At 33.5% G+C, this 27,959-nt stretch overlaps 3 protein-coding genes and 1 pseudogene across 4 annotated transcripts; 1 reads left to right on the top strand and 3 right to left on the bottom strand.

The window, feature by feature from the left end:
• Positions 1-137: 137 nt before the first annotated feature.
• On the bottom strand, positions 138-2,073 carry LOC137725989 (bidirectional sugar transporter SWEET2a). The gene is made up of 6 exons (XM_068464838.2): positions 1,882-2,073; positions 1,397-1,433; positions 1,092-1,308; positions 841-999; positions 632-751; positions 138-537 (listed from the first exon to the last, which is right to left on the bottom strand). The coding sequence occupies exons 1-6, from the start codon at positions 1,940-1,942 to the stop codon at positions 424-426; spliced, it is 708 nt and encodes a 235-aa protein (XP_068320939.2). The 5' UTR covers positions 1,943-2,073; the 3' UTR covers positions 138-423.
• A 2,755-nt stretch (positions 2,074-4,828) lies between these two features.
• On the bottom strand, positions 4,829-6,878 carry LOC137727008 (bidirectional sugar transporter SWEET2a). The gene is made up of 6 exons (XM_068465962.2): positions 6,716-6,878; positions 6,162-6,198; positions 5,821-6,037; positions 5,578-5,736; positions 5,366-5,485; positions 4,829-5,163 (listed from the first exon to the last, which is right to left on the bottom strand). The coding sequence occupies exons 1-6, from the start codon at positions 6,774-6,776 to the stop codon at positions 5,041-5,043; spliced, it is 717 nt and encodes a 238-aa protein (XP_068322063.1). The 5' UTR covers positions 6,777-6,878; the 3' UTR covers positions 4,829-5,040.
• Positions 6,879-12,196: 5,318 nt separating this feature from the next.
• Positions 12,197-14,699, bottom strand: LOC137723710 (bidirectional sugar transporter SWEET2a-like). The gene is made up of 6 exons (XM_068462907.2): positions 14,569-14,699; positions 13,535-13,571; positions 13,230-13,446; positions 12,972-13,127; positions 12,761-12,880; positions 12,197-12,649 (listed from the first exon to the last, which is right to left on the bottom strand). The coding sequence occupies exons 1-6, from the start codon at positions 14,627-14,629 to the stop codon at positions 12,542-12,544; spliced, it is 699 nt and encodes a 232-aa protein (XP_068319008.1). The 5' UTR covers positions 14,630-14,699; the 3' UTR covers positions 12,197-12,541.
• Positions 14,700-21,959: 7,260 nt separating this feature from the next.
• LOC137723576 (exonuclease 1-like) lies at positions 21,960-25,196 on the top strand (annotated as a pseudogene). The gene is made up of 12 exons (XR_015962018.1): positions 21,960-22,103; positions 22,249-22,388; positions 22,476-22,685; positions 22,786-22,960; positions 23,072-23,145; positions 23,290-23,401; positions 23,568-23,764; positions 23,860-23,914; positions 24,017-24,379; positions 24,468-24,519; positions 24,661-24,882; positions 24,969-25,196. The product of XR_015962018.1 is annotated as an exonuclease 1-like (transcript).
• Positions 25,197-27,959: the final 2,763 nt, after the last annotated feature.

The following is a 27,959-nucleotide window of genomic DNA, read 5'->3' as shown; positions in this document are numbered from 1 at the left end:
TCAATAACATCACTATCGATCCCTCCCTCTTTTATTTGTCATCCCCTTGTGTTATAGTTACAGTGTGGTATTTTACACCTACTTCGCTTCAGTCACTAGTAAATGTTATCTCTTTAATTTTTGCCTATTTATAAGACTAAGAGAAATTTTCCAACTAAAGAATAGTTGGAAGATTACCTTTTTATATATGCTTTAGTTTCCACCCTGTAAAACTCATACAAAATCTGATACACTGCTCTCTCACCGTGACACTCTTTAGAGTACTTCTCATCCTATTCAGGCCAAGAAGCTTATATAGATTTAATGATACAGACAAAATCAATGCCTTTCCGGCGATCCTACACATCCCGAATGCAATCTTTTCCTCTTGGCAGCTGAAAGAAACTTTCACTTCTCAATGTATTGAGGATGCCAATATGTTCGTCAGGCGTATGAAACTATCAACGGCTCTCTTGAGGCGTCTTCGGATATTTTGCTGTAGTAGGAGTACAGAGCTAACTGGACAAGCCCTAAAATTGTTCCAATACCGTTTGGGATCTGCATCCAAAAGGTAATTTGAAGAGGATCAACACAAGTTCCGAAATTCGGGTTTGGCATGTTAGCATCTTGCTGCAGAAAACACTACACTTACATAGAGGAAAGGGTCTTCCTTGAGCACTCCATATGCAGAGAAAGAGAGACTCATCAAAAACGTCGCGAGAGAAAGATTAAATGGCATGAACTCGACACTCCTTGTTTTGATCACCAATTTCTGAAAAAGGGTACACGCGAAACCATATGTGTGAGGATAAATTGCGCTGTCCAAAACCTGTGAGCGAAAAATTTAACACGCAAACTTACTATGATGAACAGCGGCGAAGCAAACATTGAGATGAGTGAAGCAACACTCAGGTATCCGACAAACGTTTGCCTCTTATCGTAGTCTAAAAGCCCCAAGCTCACAAAGACAACGAACGCGAACACAACAATAACTGCCGCTATTAATCCCATCATCCTCAGCTGCAAAAAGAAATTTCAAGAACGCAGTCATGCAGTGTTTTAATAGGCATTGGCTGTCTACATGAGCGGGTAGATTTGGGGAAGAATATCACCTTGATTGCTCTTTTGGCGTGCCTAATGAAAATGCTTAAGTAGACTAACTGGAAAACCGCCCCGATTGAATTGACTGTAGCCACCAGTATAATCCCAGTTTTCACAGCAGGCATTCCATACCAGGAGCATATCAAGCAGTTCAAAAGTGCATATATGTAAGGCAATCCGGAAAATTGTTCCGTTGACTTAGTTTTGACAATTCTCTTAAATGTTGGTCTGGAAAACAAAACATGGCTATATGATCAGAATAAAGAGCAAAATTTCATTAATCTCCATTTTTTCGTGAACTTTTTAAGTAACTTACATTGGTGACACAAATAACACAAAGGCAAAGATATTCCCTGCAATTGACAAAGATATGTGTTAAAACTGGCAATCTGAGACATTCTTTTCTTTTTCTAGATTCCAAAACTGCATAGACATATATTTCCAACTGATTCTTATGCATCTTTTTGACAAGGCGGTATTCTAAATTAACTCTGTCTACGGAGAAGGGGATTCAAACACGGGTAAAAGGAGTAAGCATATTGCCCTGGTTAGCCTTACCTCACATGCATCTTGAACAACATATGCTTTTCTTCATAAATCAACATTCCAAAACCCCAATCACCACAACAATATCTTATAAAGTCACCCAACAGAATTCATGGTTTTGCTTCCTTAAAAAAAAAACATAAAACTATGAACTTACCCTTGCACCGGAGGTCCAAAGTTCAATTCCCCCGCTTTTGATCAAAAAATGGAAGAAGCGTAATGAAGCAGATATGGTGTTAAGATAAAGAAGGGTACCTGCAATGCCGGCTGCAGTACTCCAACCTAAATAAACAGAAAACAGTCCAGTCGGCAACATCGATCTATGTCAATTATCAAAACAACTGCTCAACAAATGTAAGTATTCAACTTTACTCAATGCTACTCCACACCAAACAGAAGCTCTCTCTCCCTCTCTCTTGTAACTTTGTATATTAATGGTCCAAACGAGAAGGATTTTTCTTAATATATATACTTGTTACAGAGGACCCCAGATAACTTACACCATCTATTATTTACTACCAACTTTTCGAGACTTCTTTAATTTGCCACAGAAAGTTTTTGTTAAACTGATGATATCAGATTATTAAAACTATGGTATTATGATGAGAAATTGGGAACCGTTAGTACTCCAAGTTAGCCAAATGCAACTATAATCCATACATTTATATATTAAACATACGATAGGTTATGTACAATGATTTTATGACGGTTTTAACCACACAATAGAGTTATATCATTCAAGTTTAAACGTTGAACTCTTACATCATCGTAATAAAACTAAATAGATATGTGACACAGCTGCCCAGGAAAATGCTAGACCGCATACGACTTGTGGCTTAGATAGACTTCAAGTGGGTTCATCCCTCACTTTCACTCATCAATTGGTTGAGATTTTTATAGATTTTGGGCCATGCAAATTATTTGGAACCTGCTAGTCACTTATATGTACGTTGTATATTGGTTATTATCACGTGTGATATATATATATATATATAGAAAATTTATTCACATCTCATCTTTTATATTAATAAATATATTAGAATACGCAGAAGGTTATTTAGGATCGTACTATCCACACATTTGTTTTTACTTTTCACACTTTCTCAATTTTCAGCTATCCGATCGAATTAATTGTATGAAGTTCAAATGACAGAAATTGACAAGAAGTATGTGGAAAATAAAATTGAGTGTATGGATAGCACCATCCGGTTTTTTATTGTCAATTTTGGTTTTTTGGGTAGGTTAATTTAATTGGGACAACGAACAATACAATGGATGTCTTGATCAAACTTTATTTTGATAATTTTATGCACAACTCAAATCATATTAAGTGTTCACAAATGAAAAATATGTATATAAAAACAAAAATGGACCTGTCAAGACCTCCTCGTCCTCATTTTACATAGTACCTCAATTTACTTGAGAGAGAAAGAGTGAGCTAGCTGTACTTTTGTTACTAATTACAAGTAACAATGGTCACAAAACCTCATGTTAAAGAAATATGGTTCACAATTTATTGTGAAATTGGCCCTCATTTAAGGTGTTGCGATATTGACTGTTAGGATATGAGATTCATACTCTTAACACGTTCTTATATTTGATGAATTTTTAAGTTTACCATGACCATAAACGAATTGACAATATAAGGAATAACTACTTATAAGCACATGCAAAGTCATTTTTTTTTTCCAATATGAGATTCATACTCTAAACGGAATGCACATTGACCAAACCACTATATATGAAACTTGTGTCCTTGTCTGTGCTTGATTTTGCTTGGTGTTTTGGTATTTTCATTGTGGTTGGTTTGATTATTTGCTCATCAACATTGATAAATCCATAAAGGCATTGTACACCATTCATATATATATATGTCGATCCAAGGAAGCACAATCTCTGTATTTAAAAGTATAGTTGTTATTGTCGCTAAAAAAAATGATCATGTATTTCTTCATTTTATAAGTACAAGAAATTTACATTATTGGAGATGCTTTAAATGTATCTTAAGTACACTTTAAGAGTGAATATTATTTGTAAACTTGTCTTGGATTCTAAGCCGTTTAGATTTTTCTATAAACTCTTTTTTCTTTTCTTCCTCATATTTTTTCGCTTCTCACATTACGTGCTTTTTAAATATGTAACAAAAGAAAATGATTGAAAAATATATATTTTGTATTTGATGTCTTGTCTTCGATTTGTTTATCTATGTGCTTTTTTTTCTTTCCTTTCTCGTGAAGAATCGGGTTGCCTTACTTATAATTTAAAACATGATTACTTAAAATATTATAATGCGTATTTATATATTCATCTACTTTTCAGGTTATTGTGTGCATCAACTATTGAGTGATTAGGAATTGGAATCAACCGAATTAAGAATGGCATGGAATAAGCACGTGGAAATGTATATATTCATTGAAACAAGCCGGTCAAAACATTTGCCAGTTGCAGATGCCAACGAATATATGCCAAACCACAAAACGTTCCGAGCCATCCGCCATGATCGGTGATGAGTTCACATGGCCATTCTAAATTCATACTGGTGCATGTTTCATCGAAGAAAACTTCAATATAGTCGTTATGCATTCATTTAAGTAGTTGATTTTCTTTCGAAATAAATTCTTAAATTCTATTTGGGAGCTCATTTACGGAGCCGGTTGGAGATTCTCTTACCTAACATACCAGTGTTACATAAGATTTACTTTCCTAGTATATCTCTGGTGACTTTGTCGAATAAGATATATGTATACACACTTTTATAGAGAAAGAAATCAGGTTGCAGATGCTTTAGCTTCATTTGAGGCAAATAATTATGCTTATTACTGGTGGTCTATAATTTCATATTTCATAGCCTCTGCTCATGCTCGTGACATTTCGTTAGCGATTTTTGTACTTGCAGATCTCGGCATGGTCCCCCGCCTGCATGTTTTTCGTTTACTTTCATTTTTATCAATAAATTTGGTGTACGAGGGGCGTGGTAGGGGCTTCCTAGGTGTAATGGTCTTCACCCCTTCATAGGAGGATAGGTGTCTCGCATAGGACCATTGCTGAAGAGCTAAGCTAATCTCACCTAATGTTTCTCCATTTGAAAAAATATATATATCTCTGTACATGATGCCTATTCTTGCTATTGTCTATTAAGCAGAAGGAGAACCCTCATTTTCCAGTTAAGCTCTAAGGAAATGTCACTTTGACAAGAAAAAAGAAGGCAGTAACTTTGGTAAATATTTAAATAACATATTACACACTAAGAATTAAAAGGATTTGCATCCTTATGAGAAACATTCCTTCAAAATCTGATACTCTTCTCTCAATGTAACAATTTATATCAAACAGCGTATAGTTTGAAGAAATTGATGAATTTCTCCAAAGTAAATTTTGTACTGAAGGCCAAGCATTTCTCCAAAGGAAATTCGGTCACGGATGTGTAGCTAGCAATGGTTCTTCTTCTTCTTCCGCATCTTCTTCAGATGGATTTTTGTAGCGGCAGTACAGAACCAACTGTACAAGGGCTAACATTGTTCCAATACCATTTGGCATCTGCATCCAAAATATTCAAGAAATAAACGTAATGGTTATGTAATGCAAGTGTGATGTGGTTGATTGGTGCTTGATGTGAATGAGATTTAACTACGTTTTAGGATGCAATTTAGACCAAGAAATGAGACTGACAAATAGGTGCTATGATGATTGAGATTATATAGCTGCTGAAATTTTGGATTGAAGGAAACACAGTACTTACATAGAGAAAAGGGTCCATCTTGAACACTCCATATGTAGTGAAGGAGAAACTCACTAAGAAAGTGGCAAAAGAAAGATTAAATGGCATGAACTCAACGCTTTTTGTTTTGATCACCAAATTCTGAAAAAAGGGTATGTGTGAAACCACATGAGTGAGGACAAATTCAACAGTCTAATAGCAATCTGATTGAGGATCATCCAGCACAAACTTACTATGACAATCAATGGCGAACCATACATGAAAATAAGTGAAGCAATACTCAAGTATCCAACAAATAATTGCCTCCCATTGTAGTCGAAAAGACTTAAGCTGACAACGACAATGGACACAAATAGAACGAAAACTGCAATTAACAATCCCAACATCCTCATCTGCAATAAACATTTTAAAGAACACATTGTCAGTAATGCAAAGGTAAAAGGTGTTTTAATAAGAAAAAATGAAGGTACGGTTACCTTAACCGCTCTTTCGGCGTAAGAAATGAAAATGCTCAAGTAGACTAACTGGAAAACAGTCCCAACTGAATTGACTGTAGCCACCAGTATAATACCACTCTTCACTATAGGCATTCCATACCAGCAACATATCAAGCAATTCAAAAGTCCATATATGTAAGGCATTCCAGAAAATTGTTCTGTTGACCTGTTTCTAATAATTCTGTTAAATGTTGACCTGGAATTAGAACATCAAAGATTAACAATCAGTGGGAAAGTATGACAGAGATTAACAATCTGTGTGGGAAGCAAAAAAATTTCATAAATCTTCATTTTTGGCAAAATTTTGTTGAGCAACTTACAGTGGTGACAGATACAACCCAAAGGCAAAGATATTCCCTGCAGTTGACAGAGATGGGTGTTAGAATGTTTCTTGCACAACTACCATCTTGTTTGTGAATTGGCAGAATTTTTCAGGTTGCAGTAATCCATATTGATTTGTTAAGCCAACTTGTTATCTGATTCGGATCATGAAATTGAGATAAAAAGTTGAGACTCTCTTAACTGTATAGGATTCAGATCAAAATCCGATCCATTGACACGTCTACATATAAGGCATCTGAAACAACATATAAATATATCCTGCAACCTCAGACATTTCTGTTCTGCAAGGTATATGAATTTTCTATTCAGATTCCAAAATTACTAAGCAAAACCATACGGCATATGAATTCTTCACCTTAAACTAAGAATTCAATCAAGGTAAACTTATCGATCCGTGACAATATATTATAATGTCATTCAAAAGAATTCATAGCTGCGCTTCATGACAAGCAGAAATCTGCATCTAACCAAAGCATATAATGGAAGAAGCATAAAGAAAGAGATTATATGGTGCAGAAATGAAGAAGGTTACCGAGAACGCCGGCTCCATCGCAGAAACTTTGATAAACAGAAGACAGTTCAGTTGACAACATTGATCTATCAATTACCAGAACCCAGGTTATAAGAAAATATGTATGTATATATTCAAAACACCAAGCAAGCAGAAGCTCCCTCTCTTCTCTCTGTATCTATTTTGTAGCCTTGTACATTAGGGTCCATAAGGGAGGCTCAAAAGATGTGGGACCATGTGTTATTTATTTACTACCAACTCTTTTGGAGATTTTTCAATGAGTTTGTATAATACTTCCAAGGCTAGTCATCTAAACACAATACTTCCTCCAAACAATGAAAACTTTTTACGAAAATGAAACGATTTTCGATTTGATTTTTTGCAACCGTGATTTTTAAATAATTTCTTAAAAATTGTCTGATTCATATCATAAAATAACGTTGAGAGGAAAACTCAGATGAGTAATTAATGTCGTAGTAAGAACTTACAACCATCAAATTATGTAATATAATTCAAACTTTGCAGCCATTGGTCCTTTCACTACTCTTTAATAGAACTTTCATCAGGTTTAACAGGTGTTATATAGTCTGAATCTGTGACCTAACAATTTGAGTATCCGATAGAGGAGATCAAATCTTCTGTATCTATTTTGTGTATATGATCTTTCTGTGATCTCTATCATTAATTAACACATGTTAGTTTATGATCACAAAATTAAAGAGAGTTAAATTTATTAACACGTGTCAATCAACAAGAGGAGTTACACACAAAATAAGTGCAAAAGATTTAAACTTTCGATAAATTATTGGGGTGTGCTGAGTGCCTTTTTTGTGGTCGGGTAAATTGAGTAGGTCGACAAGCAATCATCACATGGGGTCTTGATCAAAGCTTCTCGTCCAATATTACTATATCATATATATACCCAGCAAAAATGGAGCTCTCAAAACCTCCTTGGTCTCTCTAAGTTGGCCGATAAAGATAAAGAAATGCTAAAGGAATTCTTCAAAGTATGACCTTTTATAGATTCTGCCATTTTAAAGTTTAACGTTAATTTTCATGTTAACATTATAAAAGTTGTGCAAGAAACACAAAATGATAAATAGTTATAGATAGTTTCACTTTTAAGACGGTATTCTTAAAATTTCTGTAAAGACATTTAATGTAATAGAAAAAAAGCCTGTGCTTGAAAGTGCCTGACTCATTTCATGCTACGTTGACATGATTCGCAATAATTGCTTTTCTTTACTGGTCTCTAATAATTTGCAAAGAATGGTACCAGACACTTCTTTATTCTTCTTTTTCAATTAACGTTAAATTATAATATAACAAGAAGTTTATAAACAATCTTACTTAAGTGGTAGAGAGTCCAGTTCTACTTAAGAAAATCTTCTTAAAATTCCTTTTTTTCCCTACTTCTTCCTTTTTTCCTTGGGAGATTACGTAGAATATCAAATTGTTTTCACTTGACCTAATTGTTTCTTTACCTACGGTACTAGATGTGATACATGATCGGTGATAAGCTTCCAACTTCACTTCGGTTTTAAATGTTTTATACATGCGTACGGACATGACCTAAGCAAATGAAGTTGGTAACTTATTATTGATGATGTATCACATTGAATACACAGATAAAGTTTGCGTTTGAAAATTTTATATTAATATGAGAAATCGAACTCGTAACCTTAAATGCATAATCGATGTTAATTGGCAAGTTGGGTTCGAAAATTTAATATTATCATATAATTTTAGTGTTCGAATGAAAACTAAGTTAAAATGTTTGCATTGCTTCACAAGCTAACCTGATAACCTAAATAAATCTTGCAAGCTTCAATCACTAATTTTGTTAGCGTTTTCTTTCTTTCATTCTCTTATTTACCTTTGGTTTATAAACACTTGTAATTCATTATGTTTCATTATTATATTGTGGGTGAAAATTCTTTTATAAGAAGTTATTAATATTTGTTGATAATTGTCCCATCAATCTGAAGAGTAAAGATAAAACCATTATGGGAAGATGGAAACAATCCAAAATTTGAATGTGAAAAATTTTCGTACTCAGACTAGAAAGTATATTATATTGGAAGAAACATCACATCATGGCGAAAAGGGGCAAAGCCTATCGCGGCTCACTGAATTAAGTGAGTTATAATTAAATATTATAATACAAATAGTTATAATTTTTTTTAAAATATTTAATTATTTATATTATAATATTTGATATACCAGATCGTATAGAAACAAGAGAGGCATGAAGCCAAAGCGAACATAAAAAGCTACCGACGCGAGCCATTCATGGCAAAAGCAGCGAAAAAGCAAAAGTCTGCCCAGAAACTAAGGGCGATTACATTGAATCCAATTGTCCACGAGCTTCCTCCTCATAGCAGCCTAGTTAGCTTCTTTAGGGACCCAAGACCAGCGCAAAACCAGCAATGCAGTTTTTTACTGTAAACGTTGCCATTGGAAGATGTCATATTTGACGTTGAACTACCCCTCTTTCTTGCGAGAGACATATTTGAATGAACTTGATATGAACGTGAGGAGATTTTTCAATGTGTCGACACGTTTAAGTACAACAAATGTAATAATATAATTGGTTGAAAATTTAATTTTTTTTTTTTTTGGACTAATTGTATTTTGACACTAAGTGTACTAGACCGTGTTCTCGGTATATTGAAAAATTTATCCTTCAACCCCTTATGCGAGCTTAGGCATGTTGCCTGTCACGCTTTGGATCCTAGGTCCAATGGAAAAATAACTCTGCATTCGGTGTGAAATAAAATAACTTATTTAAGTCACAGAAGTTTCTCTAGAGTTACCGTGAAATTCGACTACTTTTCAAGTATGGTTCAACTCCAGTCAAACAATTAGAAGGGGTGAGCTTCTACCGTTGCACTCTCTAGCATTTGCATTTAATAATGCAATAGACAATCAAGTGACATAACAAGAGATGAGGATAAAAAAGAAAAAACGAGTATGTAGAAATCGTTGATGAAGTTATTTTTTATGCATAATAACCAGTTAATATGATACTCATACATAATGAGAAAGTCAATTTATTTTAAATTGTTGACCCAAGATATGTCCCATGAAAATATGAAAATGACCTCCCCCAAGATAAGAAGCATCTTGGAAATTGGTTTCCCATCAAGGCCATAATCAAATCGATCATTTTTCATGATTGAGCATTAGTTGGTGGAACCTAATGGGCCGGACTCATTAGGTCCGAAGGCAGTTTTGATATATCACAAAAAATGGAAAAATTGATTAATAACGCTAGTTTTTTCCCCTTTAAACTATTGGCATCTCTCACTGTGTCAGTTTTTTTTTTTTTTTTTCCTTCTAATCGGAGAAGAAAGGCAACCAAATTCCCGATGTACATTGTCTGAAAAGCTTTGAATTCTTGGTGCTCTGAGGAACACTTGAAAAAAATAATTTCTTCATTTGTATAATAAATATATGACATACTGTTATGTGTTCTGAGCACATAAAATATCTCTCCACTTTAAAGTCGAGTGGGTGTTTGACCTTAGAAAAGTTGACCAAAATTTGTGCATCATAAGTCTTTTTAGCACATCATTTTTTTTAGCCATTTTTATGTTTTGCAAAATTTTTGTGTTTGCATGGATTGGTCAAAGAAATGACAACTGCTTACGTAAAGGCAAATTTTATTGACTTTTACCATTTTTATTTTAATATTCTTTGTTTTTTTTTTTTTTTTTTTTAACAACAAAACATGTAATTATTCCCCTAAACCATTTTAGTTGTGACGGTGATATTGACTTTGAGATTTTTTTTTTTTTTTTTTTTTTGTGGAAACAAACAATATTATGTACACTAAAGGGGAGGAGATGTGTTTAGCTTCATAATAGGCCAGCAATAATGTGGTTCAAATTTGCATTTGGCGAAAATCAAACCGATCTCTCACTTACAAGTAAAGAAGAATATCACTAAACTGTAGTACTAATTGACATATTGACTTTGAGTTGTGACAATAGAAATTGGCATTGCCCTTAGTCAACCTAGTAGATCTAATTATTTGTTAAACTTATATGGGTACATTTAATAATGTTATTAAGGCTAATATTTTTTTTTTTTTTTTTTTTTGGTGCTTTTGAAAATGTACCCATGCTTTGGTACAGTAATTTTTTGGTTAGTTTTGATGAACGTACCCATGTGTGTGTATATATATACACACATAATATATTGGAGAGCATAATTCATCTTTAATATTTTTAATCCCATAAATATGGGTTTTATTTAAAATCTCATTAATATAAATAACTACAAAATTCATTTTTAATTTAAAAATATAATAACCTACATAGAAATACATTATTACATTAATGTCAGGGACTTCGATCAAAAACTAAAAACCACCAAGGTTTCAATCAAAGAACATTGGTAGTAAGGGACTGCATCCAAAGTACCCCTTTTTTATTTGGTTTGGACTTCCTGTTTTACCCTTATTTAAATTAGATAAAAAGTAAACAAACAAAATTAGCACCACCTTCTTCACCATACTACTCCTCAACAACCACCCACCATGGTGACACCTTAAGTATACCAAAACATATGCCGACTTACAATTAAACTCATCGAAAGTCAATTCCTAGTTGACTACGGAAGGATTGCTTCTCTGCAAGTAGCATTTTTCCAGATTTATCCCACCCATAGGTATCCCTGACTAGGCTGATTTCGGCATTAAAATTTTTGATTTTATGGTATTCCATGTCTTGCAAAATTAGCAGAAGTGATAATTCTAGAGAGAGAACGGCGGGAAGAAGGTGACTATCATTGGTCGACGACACTGACGAAGAAGGTGGCGGCGGGTGAGCAGGTTGGAAGCTTTCCATTTGTTAACTATTGTAAAAAGGTGGGATGTCTTCAACAAATAAAAGGGCTAAAATTGGAATTTTAGAAGATAATTTTGAAGTAAGGGTGTATTCATAAGATCATGAGGTGTTAATAGAAGCACCCATTCTTAATTTTGAATTCAGGTGGAGGATTGTTGAAAATTTGAATTGTAATTTATTTAATGGTACTATAATATTAGATGAAAAATAGCTTGAAAGAGCGAATTCACATGCAAACTTGATACTGTTATTCAATAATTAATCAATAATTCCTGAGTAATGCTATTCATACCATATTTTTATACCACATTTCTATACCATCTTAGGTGGCATCTGATGCGGACAGCCACATTATTTGAAAAATTTACAAAACCCAAGGAAAGGAAGTAGAAAGACACCTCGTATATCACAATCATCATTTAATTAACCAGTTTTTCTTAATTATTAGTTTATTAAATAATGAAATAAATTTAAAATTTTGATTAATTCAAATGATGTGGCTGTTCACATTAAGTGCTACCTAAGATAGTATGAAAATATGATAAAAAAACATAGTATGAATAACATTATTACTAGTTTATATACCAATGCAAGGGGAGCGTGAATTATGCAAGAATGAGCGGGACAAAGTTGACAAGATCGAACGGGCTGGGCACAGAAAGAAAACTGATTAATGAGTTACAAGGCTAATGCTTATCGATGGTGACAACCCTAGACTGTTACAATAATTTCCTAATTAAGTAAATAATAACAACAACTAATTAAGAGAAGATATGCGAAGATAAACAGTGCTAATTGTGGAAATAATCCAACAGTTGACCTAGGGCTGATATTACCCTCTTGAGATCTTTTTTGTTGATAGACGAGTGAGATGCTATACTGCATCACGTAGAAACTCCATACCCTTCACTACAACATTTTATGACCTTGGGCTTTGATTTTACTGCATTGAGTTTAAACTGGTCCAGTAAGTTCGTTCACGACGCATCCGAAATTAAACAAGCAATGGTTCTCTTGAGTCATCATCTCCAGATATTCTGCAGTAGTAGGAGTACAGAACCAACTGGACAAACCCTAAAATTGTTCCAAGACCGTTTGGGATCTGCATGAAAAATAATAAACACAAGTTGATGAGTTATACAATTGTGATGTTGTTACTGCTTAGAGTGATAATATAACTTCTGAAAGTCGCTCAAGGAAAAAGAATACTTACATAGACAAAAGGGGCGCCCTGCAACGCTCCGTATGCACAGAAAGAGAAACTCACCAAAAAAGTTGCAAGAGAAAGATTAAATGGCATGAACTCAACACTCCTTGTTTTGATCACCAAATTCTGAAAAAAGGTATATGTGAAACGACATCAATGAGAAGAAATTGCACAGCAACCTGAGGGAGAATATAATTATGATTCCATGCGAACTTACGATGATAAACAATGGCGAAGCATACACTGAAACTACTGAAAATGCACATATATATCCAACGAACAGTTCCCTCTCGTGGCCCGAAAGTCTTAAGCTCACCAGGACGACGGCTGCAAAAAGAACAGAAACTGTTCCGAGCAATCCTGATATCCTCAACTACAATAAGCATTTTAAAGAACGACAATTGGTCAGTCATGCAGAGTTGAAAAGGGAACTTGATCTTAAGAAGAGCAGGTAGAATTTGGGAGAGATGATTACCTTAATTGATTTTTCGGCGTACATAATGAAAATGATCAAGTAGACTAACTGGAAAACAGCTCCGATTGAATTAACTGTAGCCACCATTATAATACCACTCTTCACTATTGGCAGGCCATACCATGTGCATATCAAGCAATTCAAAAGGCCGTATATGTAAGGCAATCCTGAGAATTGTTCTGTTGACCTGTTTGTGATAATTCTCTTAAATGTTGGCCTGAAAGAACATAAAGGATTCAAAAGTCAGTAGGAAGCGAAAATTTTCATGAATTCCTATTCTTCTCATAACTTTATAAACAACTTACATTGGGGACAGATATAATGAAATTGCACAGATATTGCCTGCAGTTGACAGAGATGAGTGTTAGAATGTTTCTTGCATGTCTAATCGTTTTTTTTTGTTTGTCAAATTTGCATATCTACCCCATCGATCACACTTTTTATACACATTTCCTTTGATCGGCAAAGGGTTTTTTTTTACCAATAATATACTTTATTTTTCATACAAGAAGTTGAAAAAATGATTATATTCTACCAGAAAAAGACCTCCTTCAAATGACATTTATATACAGTAATAAAACAAATAATTGACAAATTATATATACTAACTTGGATCAAATTACTATTAGCTCTAATTCATACTTGATTTGTTAAGGTAATGGGTTATTGACTTCGGATCATAATGGATTATCATCAAATCGGGATCAGGTTTGAATAAAAATAAAATGCATTGACAAGTCTATGTACAACTGAAGATTAACCGATCATAGAAAAAGCTTGTCCTGTACAGTAAAATTGAGGGCATATGATTGTATCAAGGCATGGGGCCTTGTATCATATTCACAATACATACATGCACAATTAATAAATAAATGTCTCAGATTGTTTTGAAGAGTTTCACATTGTTTCTTAAGTTATCAAAACCAGGTTTTCTCAATTTTGATCCCCACGTCTGAAGAAGTAGACGTCATAAAAACCATATAATATACATATGTCAAATCTCAGGCGTTTCTTTTGTGCAAGATATATGTGAATATGACAACTTGAATATTTTTTTATAGATTCAAGAATATTAAGCAAGGCCATACTACTTGTGAATTTTCACCTTAAATGAACAATTAAATCAAGGTAAAGTTCTTGATCCGCAACAGGATGATATGAAGTCATTCAAAAAATTTCATGCATGGTTGTGCTTCATGAAGCAGAAACATGCATGTATCTAAAGCTTATCAATGCATGGAAGAAGTTATAAGCAAATATATATACATATATATGCACAAAATACATATACGCGCGCGCACACAGAAATAGATGTAGTGTAAAAACGAAGAAGGTATACCGGCAATGCCGGCTGCAGTACTGCACCATAGATAAACAGAAGACAATCCAATTGTCAACATATCGACCTATCGATTATCAAAAGAACTGCTCAGGAAAATGCTTGTATTCACCAAGCAGAAGCTCTCTCTGTCTTTCTCTTCTATTATGGCTGTGTACATTAATGGTCCAAAGGGGGAAGCTATTTATAGATATACTTGTTAGTTGTTACATATAGATTGCGAGCATGTCTAACTTACCACCATCTTTTTTTATATTTTTATGTGATGTGGTTTCACAAATGAGAAAATGTTTATAAATATGCTATTTTGCAACCGCACACCCAAAAAAAAGCGACGGTACGCTAAACATTGGAAACACAACTGTGAATCAAACTCATAACAAATATCTGTTTGTCTTGCATTCCTATATGTTTCCATATAAATCTTTTGTGAAGCAAACGATATCGAACTATATATTTGCATGCTAAACTTGAAAATTTATGGAAAATATAATTAGGGCATATGTTTGGTTTCAATTCCATTTTTAGGTTTTGAGTTTTATTATTTGTGATATAGATAGAGATAGAGATTGAAGTGTGTGAGAGATGGGATGGATAAATAATGGTGGAGAAGTGATGGTGGAAGGAGAGTGATAAAGATTTATGTGAAAAGATACACAAAATAAAAACTTAAAGTAATTTTAAATCTTTTTTCCTAAAAATTTCCTTCATTTCTTCCTCCTCCCTCAATCAGTGATCATTATTCTTTCATATTTTCGCCTTTATATTTTTCCTATGTCTCTAAATCAAATAATAAAAACTAAAAATAAAATGGAGCCTATAAAAATTGGAAACCAATAGTTCTCCAAGTACAATGCAAATTATAACTAACTTTGCAATTAATTATTAGTTCTTTCACCACCTATTGGTAGAACTTTCGTCACTTAAAATGATTGGTTCCTTCCACCTTGCAGCCACACACAAACACAACACATGTGTTTTGGTTCATCAGAACTCATCTGTTCCACCTCTGGCACTGGCAGCCTTACAGCTTTGTATTGAGTGTTAGCACAAGCCTGACCACATACGTGGCACCTCACTCAAGATTCTCTCGACATATAATATTGAGATGGGAGTGATGTCTTGACATATAATATTGAAATGGGAGTGATACAACTAGGAAAGGTCAAAATCATCGTTGGTTGAGATTTTTATAGATTTTTCAGAGCCAATGGAAACTTCCAGTACCGTTGCCTGTTGGCTGCTTGTCACTTGCATACACGTTCATGTATGCGTTGCAGTGACTGTGCCCTCATGCATTCTTTGACATATTAAATTAAACATCCGAAAGAATATTGGAATATGCAGAAATGTTCATTTGTGGTCGGCTTTATAGAGTGGGACAACAAACTACTACATGTGATCTCCCTCAAAATTTCTTCTCCAAATGTACACTTTATCAAGTCCTTAAAATGGATATTTCATACCTCATTCCTCCTGAAGTTGGTCCCTAAACATATATACTTTATATGAGAGAAAAAGTGCCAGCTAGTGAAAGAAAAAGCTGGAAGAGGCGGTCGACCAGGTTTTTTGTGCGACCCCTCTCATAAAGAACTACAATGGTTCCGCTCCGATGCAAAGGTCGCCATTTCCTATAAGAGCGGCACTTCACCAGTATTGCCCATTTTCATCTTCAACAAATAAGCCATATTTCTATAACAAAAATACATCAAAATAGATTGAAAAATGACATTTGTTCGTTCATTTCCTATAATTGTAAAATTGAATAAATCAAAAGAAAATCAGAAATAATAAATAAAGTGATGTAAAAGATAAGAGTGAAAATCATTTCTCATTCATAAAATATTCTTAGTGAAAGATAATAAGATCAGGGATCCAAATGAGTGCAAGTTCGCTCGTTATTGATCATGGCTTGATTTGAAATCATTATAGTATCCATCAATTCAGGATTTTTTAATTTTTCCGATGACGTACATAAAATCACCTATTATTTCAACTAATTTCTCATGTGAATTTAAAATGCTCATAAAACTTTCTCACTTAAAGCTAAAGCTCAATGAAGGGTCCAAAGGAGGACAAGTGTACTCGTTATTGATCATATCTTGGAGAAATTTTTTAGTGTGTTGGGAGTACGGTCTTGTACATCAAGTGTCATAGTACAAATATAGTTGAATTTTTTTAAGTATTCAACTACTTGTATTATTACATTTGGTGTACCTAGCCATGTTTCTTGCACACTGAAAAATCTCTCCATGTCTTGATTTGAAATCATTTCATAGGATCCACCATCTCCGGATTTTTTTCCTTATTTTTAATACACTAGAAGGATCTATTATTTCATGTATATAATTTCAATTATTGCTTCTCATTATTTGCAACTGACAAATGTTTGAACCGTAGCTAGTCCTCTTGTTTTTATAAAAACCTATCATTTCATATTATATTAAACGAATCTTGCATACGAGGTGAATCATTACATAGGACATGAACATACAGATGGACACAACAAAGCACTGATGCAGGTTTCATTTGGCCAAGGTCGGCATGTTTTACTTGTTGGCATGGATCCTATGTTCTTATTTCACTCTTTGTTTAAGCCAAGAGATATGATTTTCATTAATGATTTGCTAAATAAAATAACAATTAAAGGTGTAAATGTTGTCGGTCATGTGCATGTTTCATACCATCAAAATACAAAAGCTTTTCAAATTAGAATTTTTTTTAAATGTCATATGAACTTATGCACATTTTTCAATTTGTCATATGAACTAAAATCTTAAGTGATTTGTCATATCAACTTTCCGAACATTAATTTGTCATCTCACCCTAACTTCGTTAAGTTTTACATCCAAAAAGTTCATGTGTCTTGCACATGACTTGTATCCAAGGTTATTTCGGTCATTTCAACACCTCACTCCCCCTTCGATAAAAATAAATCTAGGATTTCTAGAACAAAATACAAAAAGGGGTTGATCTGGTATACGATGATATGAGGGTTTGTTGTTCGAAAAAGGAGAACGAGCCATCACTTCAATGTGTTTCGGACTGAAGATGACCCAAAATATAGATTCATTGGCCCTCCAATCTATGGTAAAGTTGGATGGTATTCATTATGTTGAAATAACCTTGAACACAAGTTATGTGCAAGGCACATGACTTATCTTGGATGGAAAACGTAACAGAGTTACGGTGAGATGACAAAGTAATGATTTCAGAAAGTTAGTATGATAATCGCTTAAAATTTTAATTCATATGAAAAATTAATAAAAGTCTATATATTCGTATAACATTTCAAAAAATTTCCATTCAAATTGTCGCATGTACTTTATTCCATAAAAAATAAAAGCAAAGATTTAGCAATGCTCGTGAGTTGTGAACTTATTGCATGTTAAGTTTGTATTACTGCTTTTACTTGTTTCTCATAATTCAATTATCCGAGTTTCGAGTATTTACTAGTTCTCCTTCTGAAGTTAGCGTTTTATTGATGCATATGCTCTTAAAAGTTGGTCAAGTGTACCACACGTGAGAAATTAACAGAAAAATAACGACAGAATTGATAATTAAGGGGATAATTATACCAACTAAAAAGGATGAAAGAAAAGAGATGTGTGCATGATGAATGTTTTTCAGTGCTATTAAATATTAATGAATCCCTCAATATATATATATATATATATATATATATATATATTTTTTTTTTTTTTTTTAACAAACACAAAAGTGAATTTTTACAAACACATTTTCTCACACGACACATTATTATTTATTATCGGTCAGTAAATTAGATAAACAAATGAGAGTCACGGAGTATATAAATAAACAGAATGTGCAGATGAGAAAATGAGTGCGTGAACAAAAAAACTCTATCATGTTTGATAGGGTCATTTTGGTTCCAGTCCCTAGTTAACTAAATTATTAGAATGAAACCTTATTTGTTTCAATAATTTGATCAAGGTCCCTAACATTATGTAAGGAATTTAACTCCTGCATTTATACATTCAATGTCCCACAAATTATAAAATTTAAACGAATTCAAATAATATTTTACAATATAACAATTACTTAAAAATTAATAATAGAGTAATATGATTTTTCACATAGTTTTAATATATAAAAAAATAATGTAACCCACGTAATTATTAATATATTTTAAGAAATAAATATTGATATATTTAAAACAATAAAATAAATACATATAATTAGCATGGCTACATTCACAAAAAAAAAATATATATATATGGGTACAAATTATACATATTAAATTAAAAAATTATGGGTACAAATCAAAACTTAAAAGAATATTAATACAAATTTAAAAATGGGGTACAAATTATAAATCGAAATATATGAAAAATATACTAAAAAAATATATTTGGAAATGATTAATAAATTTTTTATTTTTAAAATTATAAATTGACATATGATGACTTGTAAATAATTTAATGTTTAAATAATAACATGGAGAAAAGTGAAGGGACCTTGATAAAAAATGAAAAAAAAAAAATAAAGTCTCAATTAGTTAGAAAAAAAAAAAAAAGAATGAGAACCTAATTTAGAGAAGGGTACAAATGTTGGATACACTATGTACTAGTGTAATGACTTTTTTTAATCAATAATGCACTAAGCAGGCTGCTGGTATCGATTTGAGCTACCATTGGGCTAATTTCCTGGACTACAATATTGGGCTGCTATTCAATTTCTCAAAAGTCTGAGAGATTGACCATACCTTTTTGTCCTTTACCATTGAAATACTAAATTTTTTTTTTTTTTGTTTTTTAAAACCAATTTTATTTTAATTAATTAAACCTCCCATGACCCAACACAAAACTCCTCCCCGCCAAACAAGCCACAGTTTACTTGTACCAAACGAGAAATTTTTTATTCTGTCTGAACATGAGTGGTGTACTCTTTATCATTACACAAGCATGAGGAGTTTTATTTTTAAGTGACCTTACACTTATATAATGATATGTATTATACTACTTTGTGATCCGATAATATTGAAAAATACTAGGTAAACTAAGTTTTTTAGAGGATAATACTAGGTAGACTAAGTTTTTTAGACAAAATTTACAAATCATGTATATGTCACCAATAAAAAAATATACACGTTAATCAATATTAAAACAATTTAACTATAACATTAATAATTACATCATATTCGTATAATTTAAAAAATATGAATTAAATAGATGGCGTCTCTATCTATCGTTACCTATTCCAAAATGTTTCCCGCCATTAGAGCTGGGTTTGATTCAAATCAGTTTGGTTCTTTTTTTTGGGTTCGGTTTGATTTTTTCTGATTCGATTTTGGTTTGGTTTCGGTTTTATTTATTTATTTATTTTGAAAAATGAAAAAAATTTGAAATCTAAAATTTTAACATCTCCAACATAAGCATTCCAACTAGAATCAAAGACAATGAAAATAAACATTTAAAGTTCAACTAGAATCATCAATCAAGTCTTCCAAAGTCCAAACTTAAAATAAACATCAAAGTTTAAGTCTTCAAAAAGTCCAAACTTAAAATAACCATCACACTTCAAGTCTTCCACACTTCATTGAGTTTAATTAAGATATAAAACATATAATAAGATTCAATTAGGGAACAAAAAAAATCATTACTCATAAAGCTTTCCCATACACCAATTACCTAACATAAAACTGTACATGACAATAAGACCAAGAATATGTCAGTGATCAAGAAAATGTCCCTAAAAATTATGTTTAAGAATCAAACCTACAAATTGTACTTTTAACCAAATATGTAAAAGTTATTTGAACAAAATTGATTGTAACAAGCATTCTTTTGATACAAAAGTGATCTTAGGGACGAGAGAAGCAACAAAAAAGGATAGAAAAATCCACACTTTGATAAATATCAATTAAATGAGCTACTAATCCATCTAGACGCAACCAACAGATCAGCAAACAAATATGTACGGATCAGGATCCTCTCCTGATCTAAGGATGAGGATCCTCCTAACCAAGGAATGTAGGCCGTTGGATGAAAATCTAACTGTTATAATTATTATAACTTTAAAGGGACCCTCCTGTTTGTAGCCATTAGATGAAAATTTTCATCCAACGGCCCACACTCCTTGGTCAGGAGGATCCTCATCCTTAGATTAGGAGAGGATCTTGATCCAATATGTACCACTTGAGCCCTCATATCTCGACACTATAAACAACCAATCATTATCTGTCAAACACCTCCTCAGTATATTATACTTAGGAGGCAGATTATCTGCCCTCCTGTTTGGGTGCCCTTTCCATCCTCTCTTATTTTGTGCGGTCACGGTTAAGTCACGTCAACATTTTATATTGATTTTTTTATAGAGATAATAAGACAAAAAGTAATATGAATATAAAATGTTGATGTGGCTTAACCGTGACCACACAAATAGAAGGAGATGAGAAGGGCACCCAAACAAGAGGGTAGAAAATCTGCCTCCTTATACTTATAGTGTCATTCATGCATCTTAGATCATAACTTCAGCAATGAGAGCATTGTAAGCAAACACTTTGTGGTCAAAAGATTGATGATTGAAAGTCGAAACGGTAATGATAGCATTTCAATCATATTCTTCTAATTGACAACAACAGTAGTAAGCATTATTATCATAGGAACAACAAAAACCACTAAAAATAAAAGAAAATCGCATAACTCATGAAATTGAAAAGCTGCAGTACCCATGAAATTGAAAAGAAAATCTTTAGAACATGAGAGAAATTACCATGAGACTAACCTTGCAAAGGAAGTATTGTGGGTCGAGACTCGAAACGGTGAGAGAAGTCACAGGTCACGGAGGTGAGAGACTGAGAGTGAGACGGCGACACTTGCAAATCAGCAAGATGTGAGAGACTGACTAACTGAAAGTGAGACGGGTTGTAGGTCACTGGGAAGGAAGAAGACGAAGACTGATTGAGTTGAGAGAGAATGTGTGAAGCGGTGAAGGCTGGGAACTGGGAAGGAGAGGGTCTAGAGACTATAGAGGGATCGATGTTTTGGGTTACCAATACAAACGCAAGTCTTTCAGATTGAAAGGAGAACAAACGACGTTGTTTCTACTAATAAAACCATTAATTTATAATTAATTATAAAACGACGTCGTTTTGACAACACTTTGGTTTGGTTTGGTTCGGTTTGGTTTCCGAACCCTAGAAACCGAACCGAACCAACCAGATTCGGTTCGGTTTGATTTAACAGCTTCAGATTTGTTTTTTCAGCCTGGGTTCGATTTTCAATCTAGTTTTTTTCAGTTTTCGGTTTCTCGGTTTCTCGAACCCACCCATACCCGCCATGTTCGTTCTCCTAACGCTCTCTCCAATTGGTAGATGAAGTCATTTGAACAAAACTCATAGCTAGCCTGCGACATTGAGAAGGGAGAAGATGGGGATTCAAGGGCTTCAGCCGCTGTTGAGATCGATAACGGTGCCAATCCACATTAAGGACTTGAAGGGCACTTGCGTGGCAGTGGATGCTTACTCTTGGCTTCACAAAAGCTGCATGTTGACATTTCACCTTCAATTGCACGTGAACTAATCCCGGTAAAAAAGTAGGTACTTTTGGGTTAAAGATCACTATCTCTTTAGAGTATCAAATCTTCATAGGGATTTAACTTTATCCTTAGTTCTAAGAATTTTGTCTCCTCTCTTGTTGATATTGTTGCTCCTTGAAGGTGTTCAAGCAAGAGAATGTATGTCATGTGGTGGCTCCTTAAGAGGCAGATGCTCAAATGACGTTCTTGGCTGTCAGCAAGCAGGTAGGTCAGCAGTTATCACTGAGGATTCAGATCTTATACCATTCATCTGACCCAGGGTTAGTTATCTGTATAGCACAGACCACTTCTTTCTTACTATTAGAAACTTCTATCTGTGTGATATTATAATTCTTTCTGTATTCCAGATTATCTTTAAAATGGACAAATTTGGGCAAGGTGTTGAGTTTCAATATTCCATGCTACATAGGAACAAGCACTTGACTTTTTCAGGATTCACAAAACAGATGCTTCTAGTGATGTGTATTCTGAGTGGTTATGACTATTTAAAGTCGTTGCCTGGAATGGGACTGAAAGGGGCTCACATCCTTGTTAAAAAGTTCACAAGTTATGACAAGGTGAAGTTTATTATTCATGCATTCTATAAATTTTGGAAAACAGACCGACATCATTTGAATAATTTTGTTGTAAAGTAACTGATGACTGTCTGATTTTCAGGTAATTAAGCACACGAAGTACAGTACTGCTTCGGTTCCTCCCCTATTTGAAGAATCATTCAAGAAAGCAATTTTGACCTTCCAGCATCAACGGGTTCATCGTTCCGTTTCTCAAGATATTGTATACTTGTCTGATATGTCTAATGATGTTGTGGATGATTTCGACTTCTTAGGACTATATCCTTAATCTCAGTTAACCATCTCATTACGTTTTTTTTTTTTTGTTTCGTTACTTCCTTGCTCCTCCTATTATTTTCAGTACATAAATTGTGGCTTAACCTGAGATACATCAGTACCACAACATATAGCTAAAGGTATAGCAGAAGGTGATATTGATCCATTTACCAAAATGAAATTCTAGGTATCCCCTGTGCGATTTCCGTAAGGATTAATTTTGTCCGATTGATTTTCTTCAATTCTGTTTACATCTGTCTTGGAGACTTGGAGTGTGTTAATTTAGCCCGAGACTAAAGTAAATTTTCTTCTTTCCACTTGGCATGAACAGGAAGAGAACGTTAGTGCCGCCAGAACTTACCAACCTAAAAATGTCAATCTTGGAAGGACAAATGAAAGGCAAGATTTGCCTGTGCAGAATAACCTCCTGACAATATATTTTTGTGTCCTTTGAATCCCCTTTTTCTTAAGCTTGATTACATTACCTAGGTTTAATTCAACATATTGTGCTAAAAATTCAGTATAAAATAATGTTCACAGTATTGCATTTTTGTAGCTTATATTGTGCTTGAGCTATTAAGTTCTGTAGTTTTTCCTTGACAACTAAAGGCTTTACCGCTCTTGAAGCAAAAGACAAAATTCAGGCTCCACGGAACTCACCTGATTCTCCAAGTCCAGTTGATGATTCTTCTTTCAGTCCCAGTGAAAATTCCTCTGCGGATGATGTTCCGTGTAAAACAAACTGCTCAAAGTCATCCCTTGTTAACTCTGACAACATGGGAAATGAACCTCCTAGTGGTCAGTGAGTTTCATAAATGTGTGTGATATGATAAATTTTAATCGAACATCACTTATTAATCAACTGTCGTTACACTTTATAAATTATCTCTGTCTTCTCTAGGTATAAGATGACCTCGACACTGATGTCCCTGATTTATTAGAATCTCAAAATCATGGTAAAGATATCGTTTCCCCTTGATAACTTCATGGATCCAGTTTTAGTTTTCTGGTTACTAATAGTTGCAACTCACTTGAATTTATGTTCCTGACATTGAAAGACATGGTTTGCATGAGACGAAGTCCAGAAAATACATTGTTGCTACAATTCAGACATATTCTATTCATAAGCCTTGTCTAACGCTGCATAGGGAGCGTGAATGTAAGAATGCCCCGGGGCAGACACAGTTGAGGGTGGTAAGACAAGAATGGAGCACAGAATGGTCATTGTAAGTTCTTATTTCAAGGATAAGTCGATCAATGAACACAATCCGGAAGATAAACAAGGAAAGCAATTGCGGAAGGATGATCTTGCGATTGTTATGCACGAGGATGCAGTTCCTGAGAGTGCTCGGTTTGAGAATAGCTATTTTAAAGGCAAAGTTGCGAAAAGGACAACCTCCCCACATGACAACGTTTAAATGGTAGGCGTTTTTCTCTCTTTTGATTTTATGCATATAACGTTAGTGTTTGTGATTGTTTTTCGTATAACACTAATGTTAACTACTTCAGGAAAATGTGAAACTAAAACAACTGTGTTTCAGTGCATCCCTTCCAGATGATGGTTAAGTGTTACTTGAAACTCAGAAAAAATAGTAGAGCACTCTTGTTCACTTACTGATCCATGCTAATGCCAAGCTTATTAATCTTATATCGTATTGAATCTTTCATTTGAGCAAATATGTTTTTTGTTTCTTCAATGTAGGTTCCTGTGCATCTAGCCTGAACAAAACAATTACAGACACAAATAAAGAAGGAAAATTCGGATCCAATATTTTTCCCCTTTAGGCCGTTATTCAGATATAGCGGAGAAATCAATGGAAAGATATGTATCAGTAATATCATCATTTAGATTTTCCTCGTCTGGTTCTCATGCAAGTGGTCTTCGTGCTCCTCCGAAAGATGTCCAAAACACCGGTACCAATAGGTAATGCCTGTATTGTGTATGGACGATTTAATTTTAAAGTTCATTGCCTTTCTACAGCTAACATGGACTTGATCTTTGTATTGCAGACCAACTGTTGATGATGACTTTATCAAATTTGAATATGTACCAAGTAATCGAAAAACTTTCCCAGCATCTCGCAAACGCTGTTTTAGACCGGTTTAAAGCAAAACAGTGAGGCTGTGAGCATCCATGTGATCCATTTATTTTGAAATTCAAGACTTGGGGACTACAATTGTTGACAGCACGTAAATCCTCTGTGTGCGTGTGTGTGTATCTAGAGTGTCGCTTTCCTATATCTGAGTGTATATATAGTTGACCATTAGCAGATTTATCTTTTCTTCTTTTAGCTGATAGCAACACGAACCCTATTTCAAAAGGATAAGATTAAGGCAGGCAAATTAAGTACCTTGTGCAACTGAAACAGCACCTAGCTATCACTATAATCAAAGACTTCTGATTATATCTGGAAGTTCGGTTTAGGCCTTTTTCTTCCACACTTTCACTCATAGCATTAATGGAAATGGAAAAATATAAGGATGTAAGATTTTTCTGTTAAACGAAGAAATACTATTGATTAATGATAGCGTGAAAGAGCTGCAAATTATGACGTCCGTAGTTTGAATCGGTTTCCAGCCCTGAAGCCAATTGTTGAGGAGGGGTGAAATTTAAAGGGTAAAATTGTGGTTGGCGAGGTTTCTTGTCATAAAAATATCAGATAATATACTCATTCACTACAAAGGAAATGTTATTAGTAAGGGTCAAATGTTGTTGGAAAAGTATTCTGCCATCGAAAAACTTTTTTCCAGAGAAAAAGTTTGTCGTTGGTCATCGGAAATTCTTATAATGGAAATACTTTTTTTCCGACTAGTCGTCCAAAAAAACACATTTCTGACACCAATCACTCTTCGGTTTTGGTTAAATCCTCATAATAATTGAATTTTAAAAGGGTTTATTAATCCATTAAATTAAAGAATTTTTTTTATCAATGCAGTGCAAATATAGTTTACAAGTGAGCACATCTAAGGATCTCAAGCTCACAATGTCACCAATTTAAACAAATTATCGTACAATTAATTAGGTCGAAGACAAAATTATTACACATTCAATATCTTATGGCGCAATATAAGAAATTTAAAACTGCATGGTTAAAAATTGAAAAGTGTAAATCGTAGTTAATCCAATTTTTAAGGTAAACTCTAAATACGTACGTTCTTCATTTTATTACTCCTTTGGACAAGATCAAAATGGTCACAAGCACAATTATCATATAAGTAAGAGATAAAGTTTTGTGTTAAATATTAATATCTACACAAGGTGATTGCAGGTTTTTTGAACAAAACGATATTATCTACATTATGGGCTTAGCTTCACAACAACAATATAGTTCAAATTTGTCTTTGATAATAATCGAACTTAAGACCTCTCACTTACAAGCAAAGAGGAATTGTTTCGCCTTTGTCGTTGGTCGTTAAAAATTCTCCTGTTATTTTTTATTAGGTCAAATTAATTTTTTTTTAATTCCACATGTAAAACGACATTGTTTGACTTGGGTATTAAAAAAAAAAAAAAAAAAAAAAAAAAAAAAAAAAAAGATTGCAGCAGTAGCGCCACCCAGGCTCAGAACCAGAGGGCGCGGTCCCTCAATTTTAGTGTCGATTTTTGGCAATTGAAGATGTGGCCACATCTCCTTGCGCCTACATGACTTTCCCACTACCAATTCAATGGGTTCGTATATATAGTTTGTAAGTGATTATATATATATCGAAGATTAACTAAAAATTTTACACGGATAACATTAAGAGTGATTCATAACGATTTTCTCGTTTTCAAAAACAGAATCTTAGTGGTTTGTTTTTTGTGTGTGCGAATCAGTCATTGTTGAGCTACTATATTAGCATTTAGCACCTTTGTGCTCCCATTTGGACAAATGCACGAAAACAACTTCTGTTATATTTTACATTCAGGTCTCATAAAATAATGCTTATGAATTATGATATGTTGCCATCAAATCTCCTGATTAATTCAATTTAATTTTAGAGTTCCTACCTAACTAAAGTTTGACAACTTTAAAAGATAAAAGAAAGATGCATCTCTACAATTTTATGCCAAAAATTCATTCGCTTCCCAACAACCACTCATTTTTTTTCAAATTATCCAAACATTTCCTTTAATTAATTAACTAGCCTTCATGCACACATTCACATTTTTTGAATCAAGGCGTGCTAAACGCGACTTACACGTTTTAAATGTATTTGTATACGTAAATTGACAAAGGGAAAGTCAAATATTTGAAGTAAATGAATAATCTTACATCATGCTAGAATAAACCCCTTATAAACCAATTAAAGCAGTTGAATTCACATAATAAAATCGGTCTTTATAAAATTTAAATTAAGAATAAAGAAAGTAATATTTAATAAACAATTGATTGAATCACATTATTGCTAGTCCATTGTGAGGCTAAGCCAACCCCTCCTCATTAGTGTAGATAATATCGTTTGTTAAAAATAAAAATAAAATCATTTCACAACTAATTTAATCACATTATTATCCGCGTGCGAAAGACTTTTTTTATAACCGATTTAATAAATAATTGATTTAATCACATTATTTCTAGCCCATTGTGAGGTTAAGCCCATCATATCCACCTTAGTGTAGAAAATATCGTTTATTAAAAAACAAAAAAAACAATCATTTGACAACTAATTTAATCTCATTATTATCTGCGTGCAAAAGACCTTTTTATAACCGGCATTACACGCCTCTTAACATGTTTTGAACGTGTTTAAAAATAGAGAAAATAATATTTAATAAACAACTGATTGAATCATATTATTGCTAGCTCATTGTGAGGCTAAGCTCACCCCCACCCCCTTAGTGTAGATAACGCATTTTCTTAAAAATAAAAAATCAAAATCATTTGACAACTAATTTAATCACATTATTATTCATGTTCGAAAGACATTTTTTATAACCGGTATTATACACCTCTTAAGATGTTTTAAACGTGTTTAAAATAGAGAAAATAATATTTAATAAACAACTGATTGAATCAC

This window comes from Pyrus communis, chromosome 5, assembly GCF_041283825.1.
Source record: "Pyrus communis isolate YQ-2024b chromosome 5, ASM4128382v1, whole genome shotgun sequence".
NCBI lineage: Eukaryota > Viridiplantae > Streptophyta > Magnoliopsida > Rosales > Rosaceae > Pyrus > Pyrus communis.
Note: the sequence above shows the minus strand (reverse complement) of the source record. Positions and strands in the feature narration are given on the sequence as shown.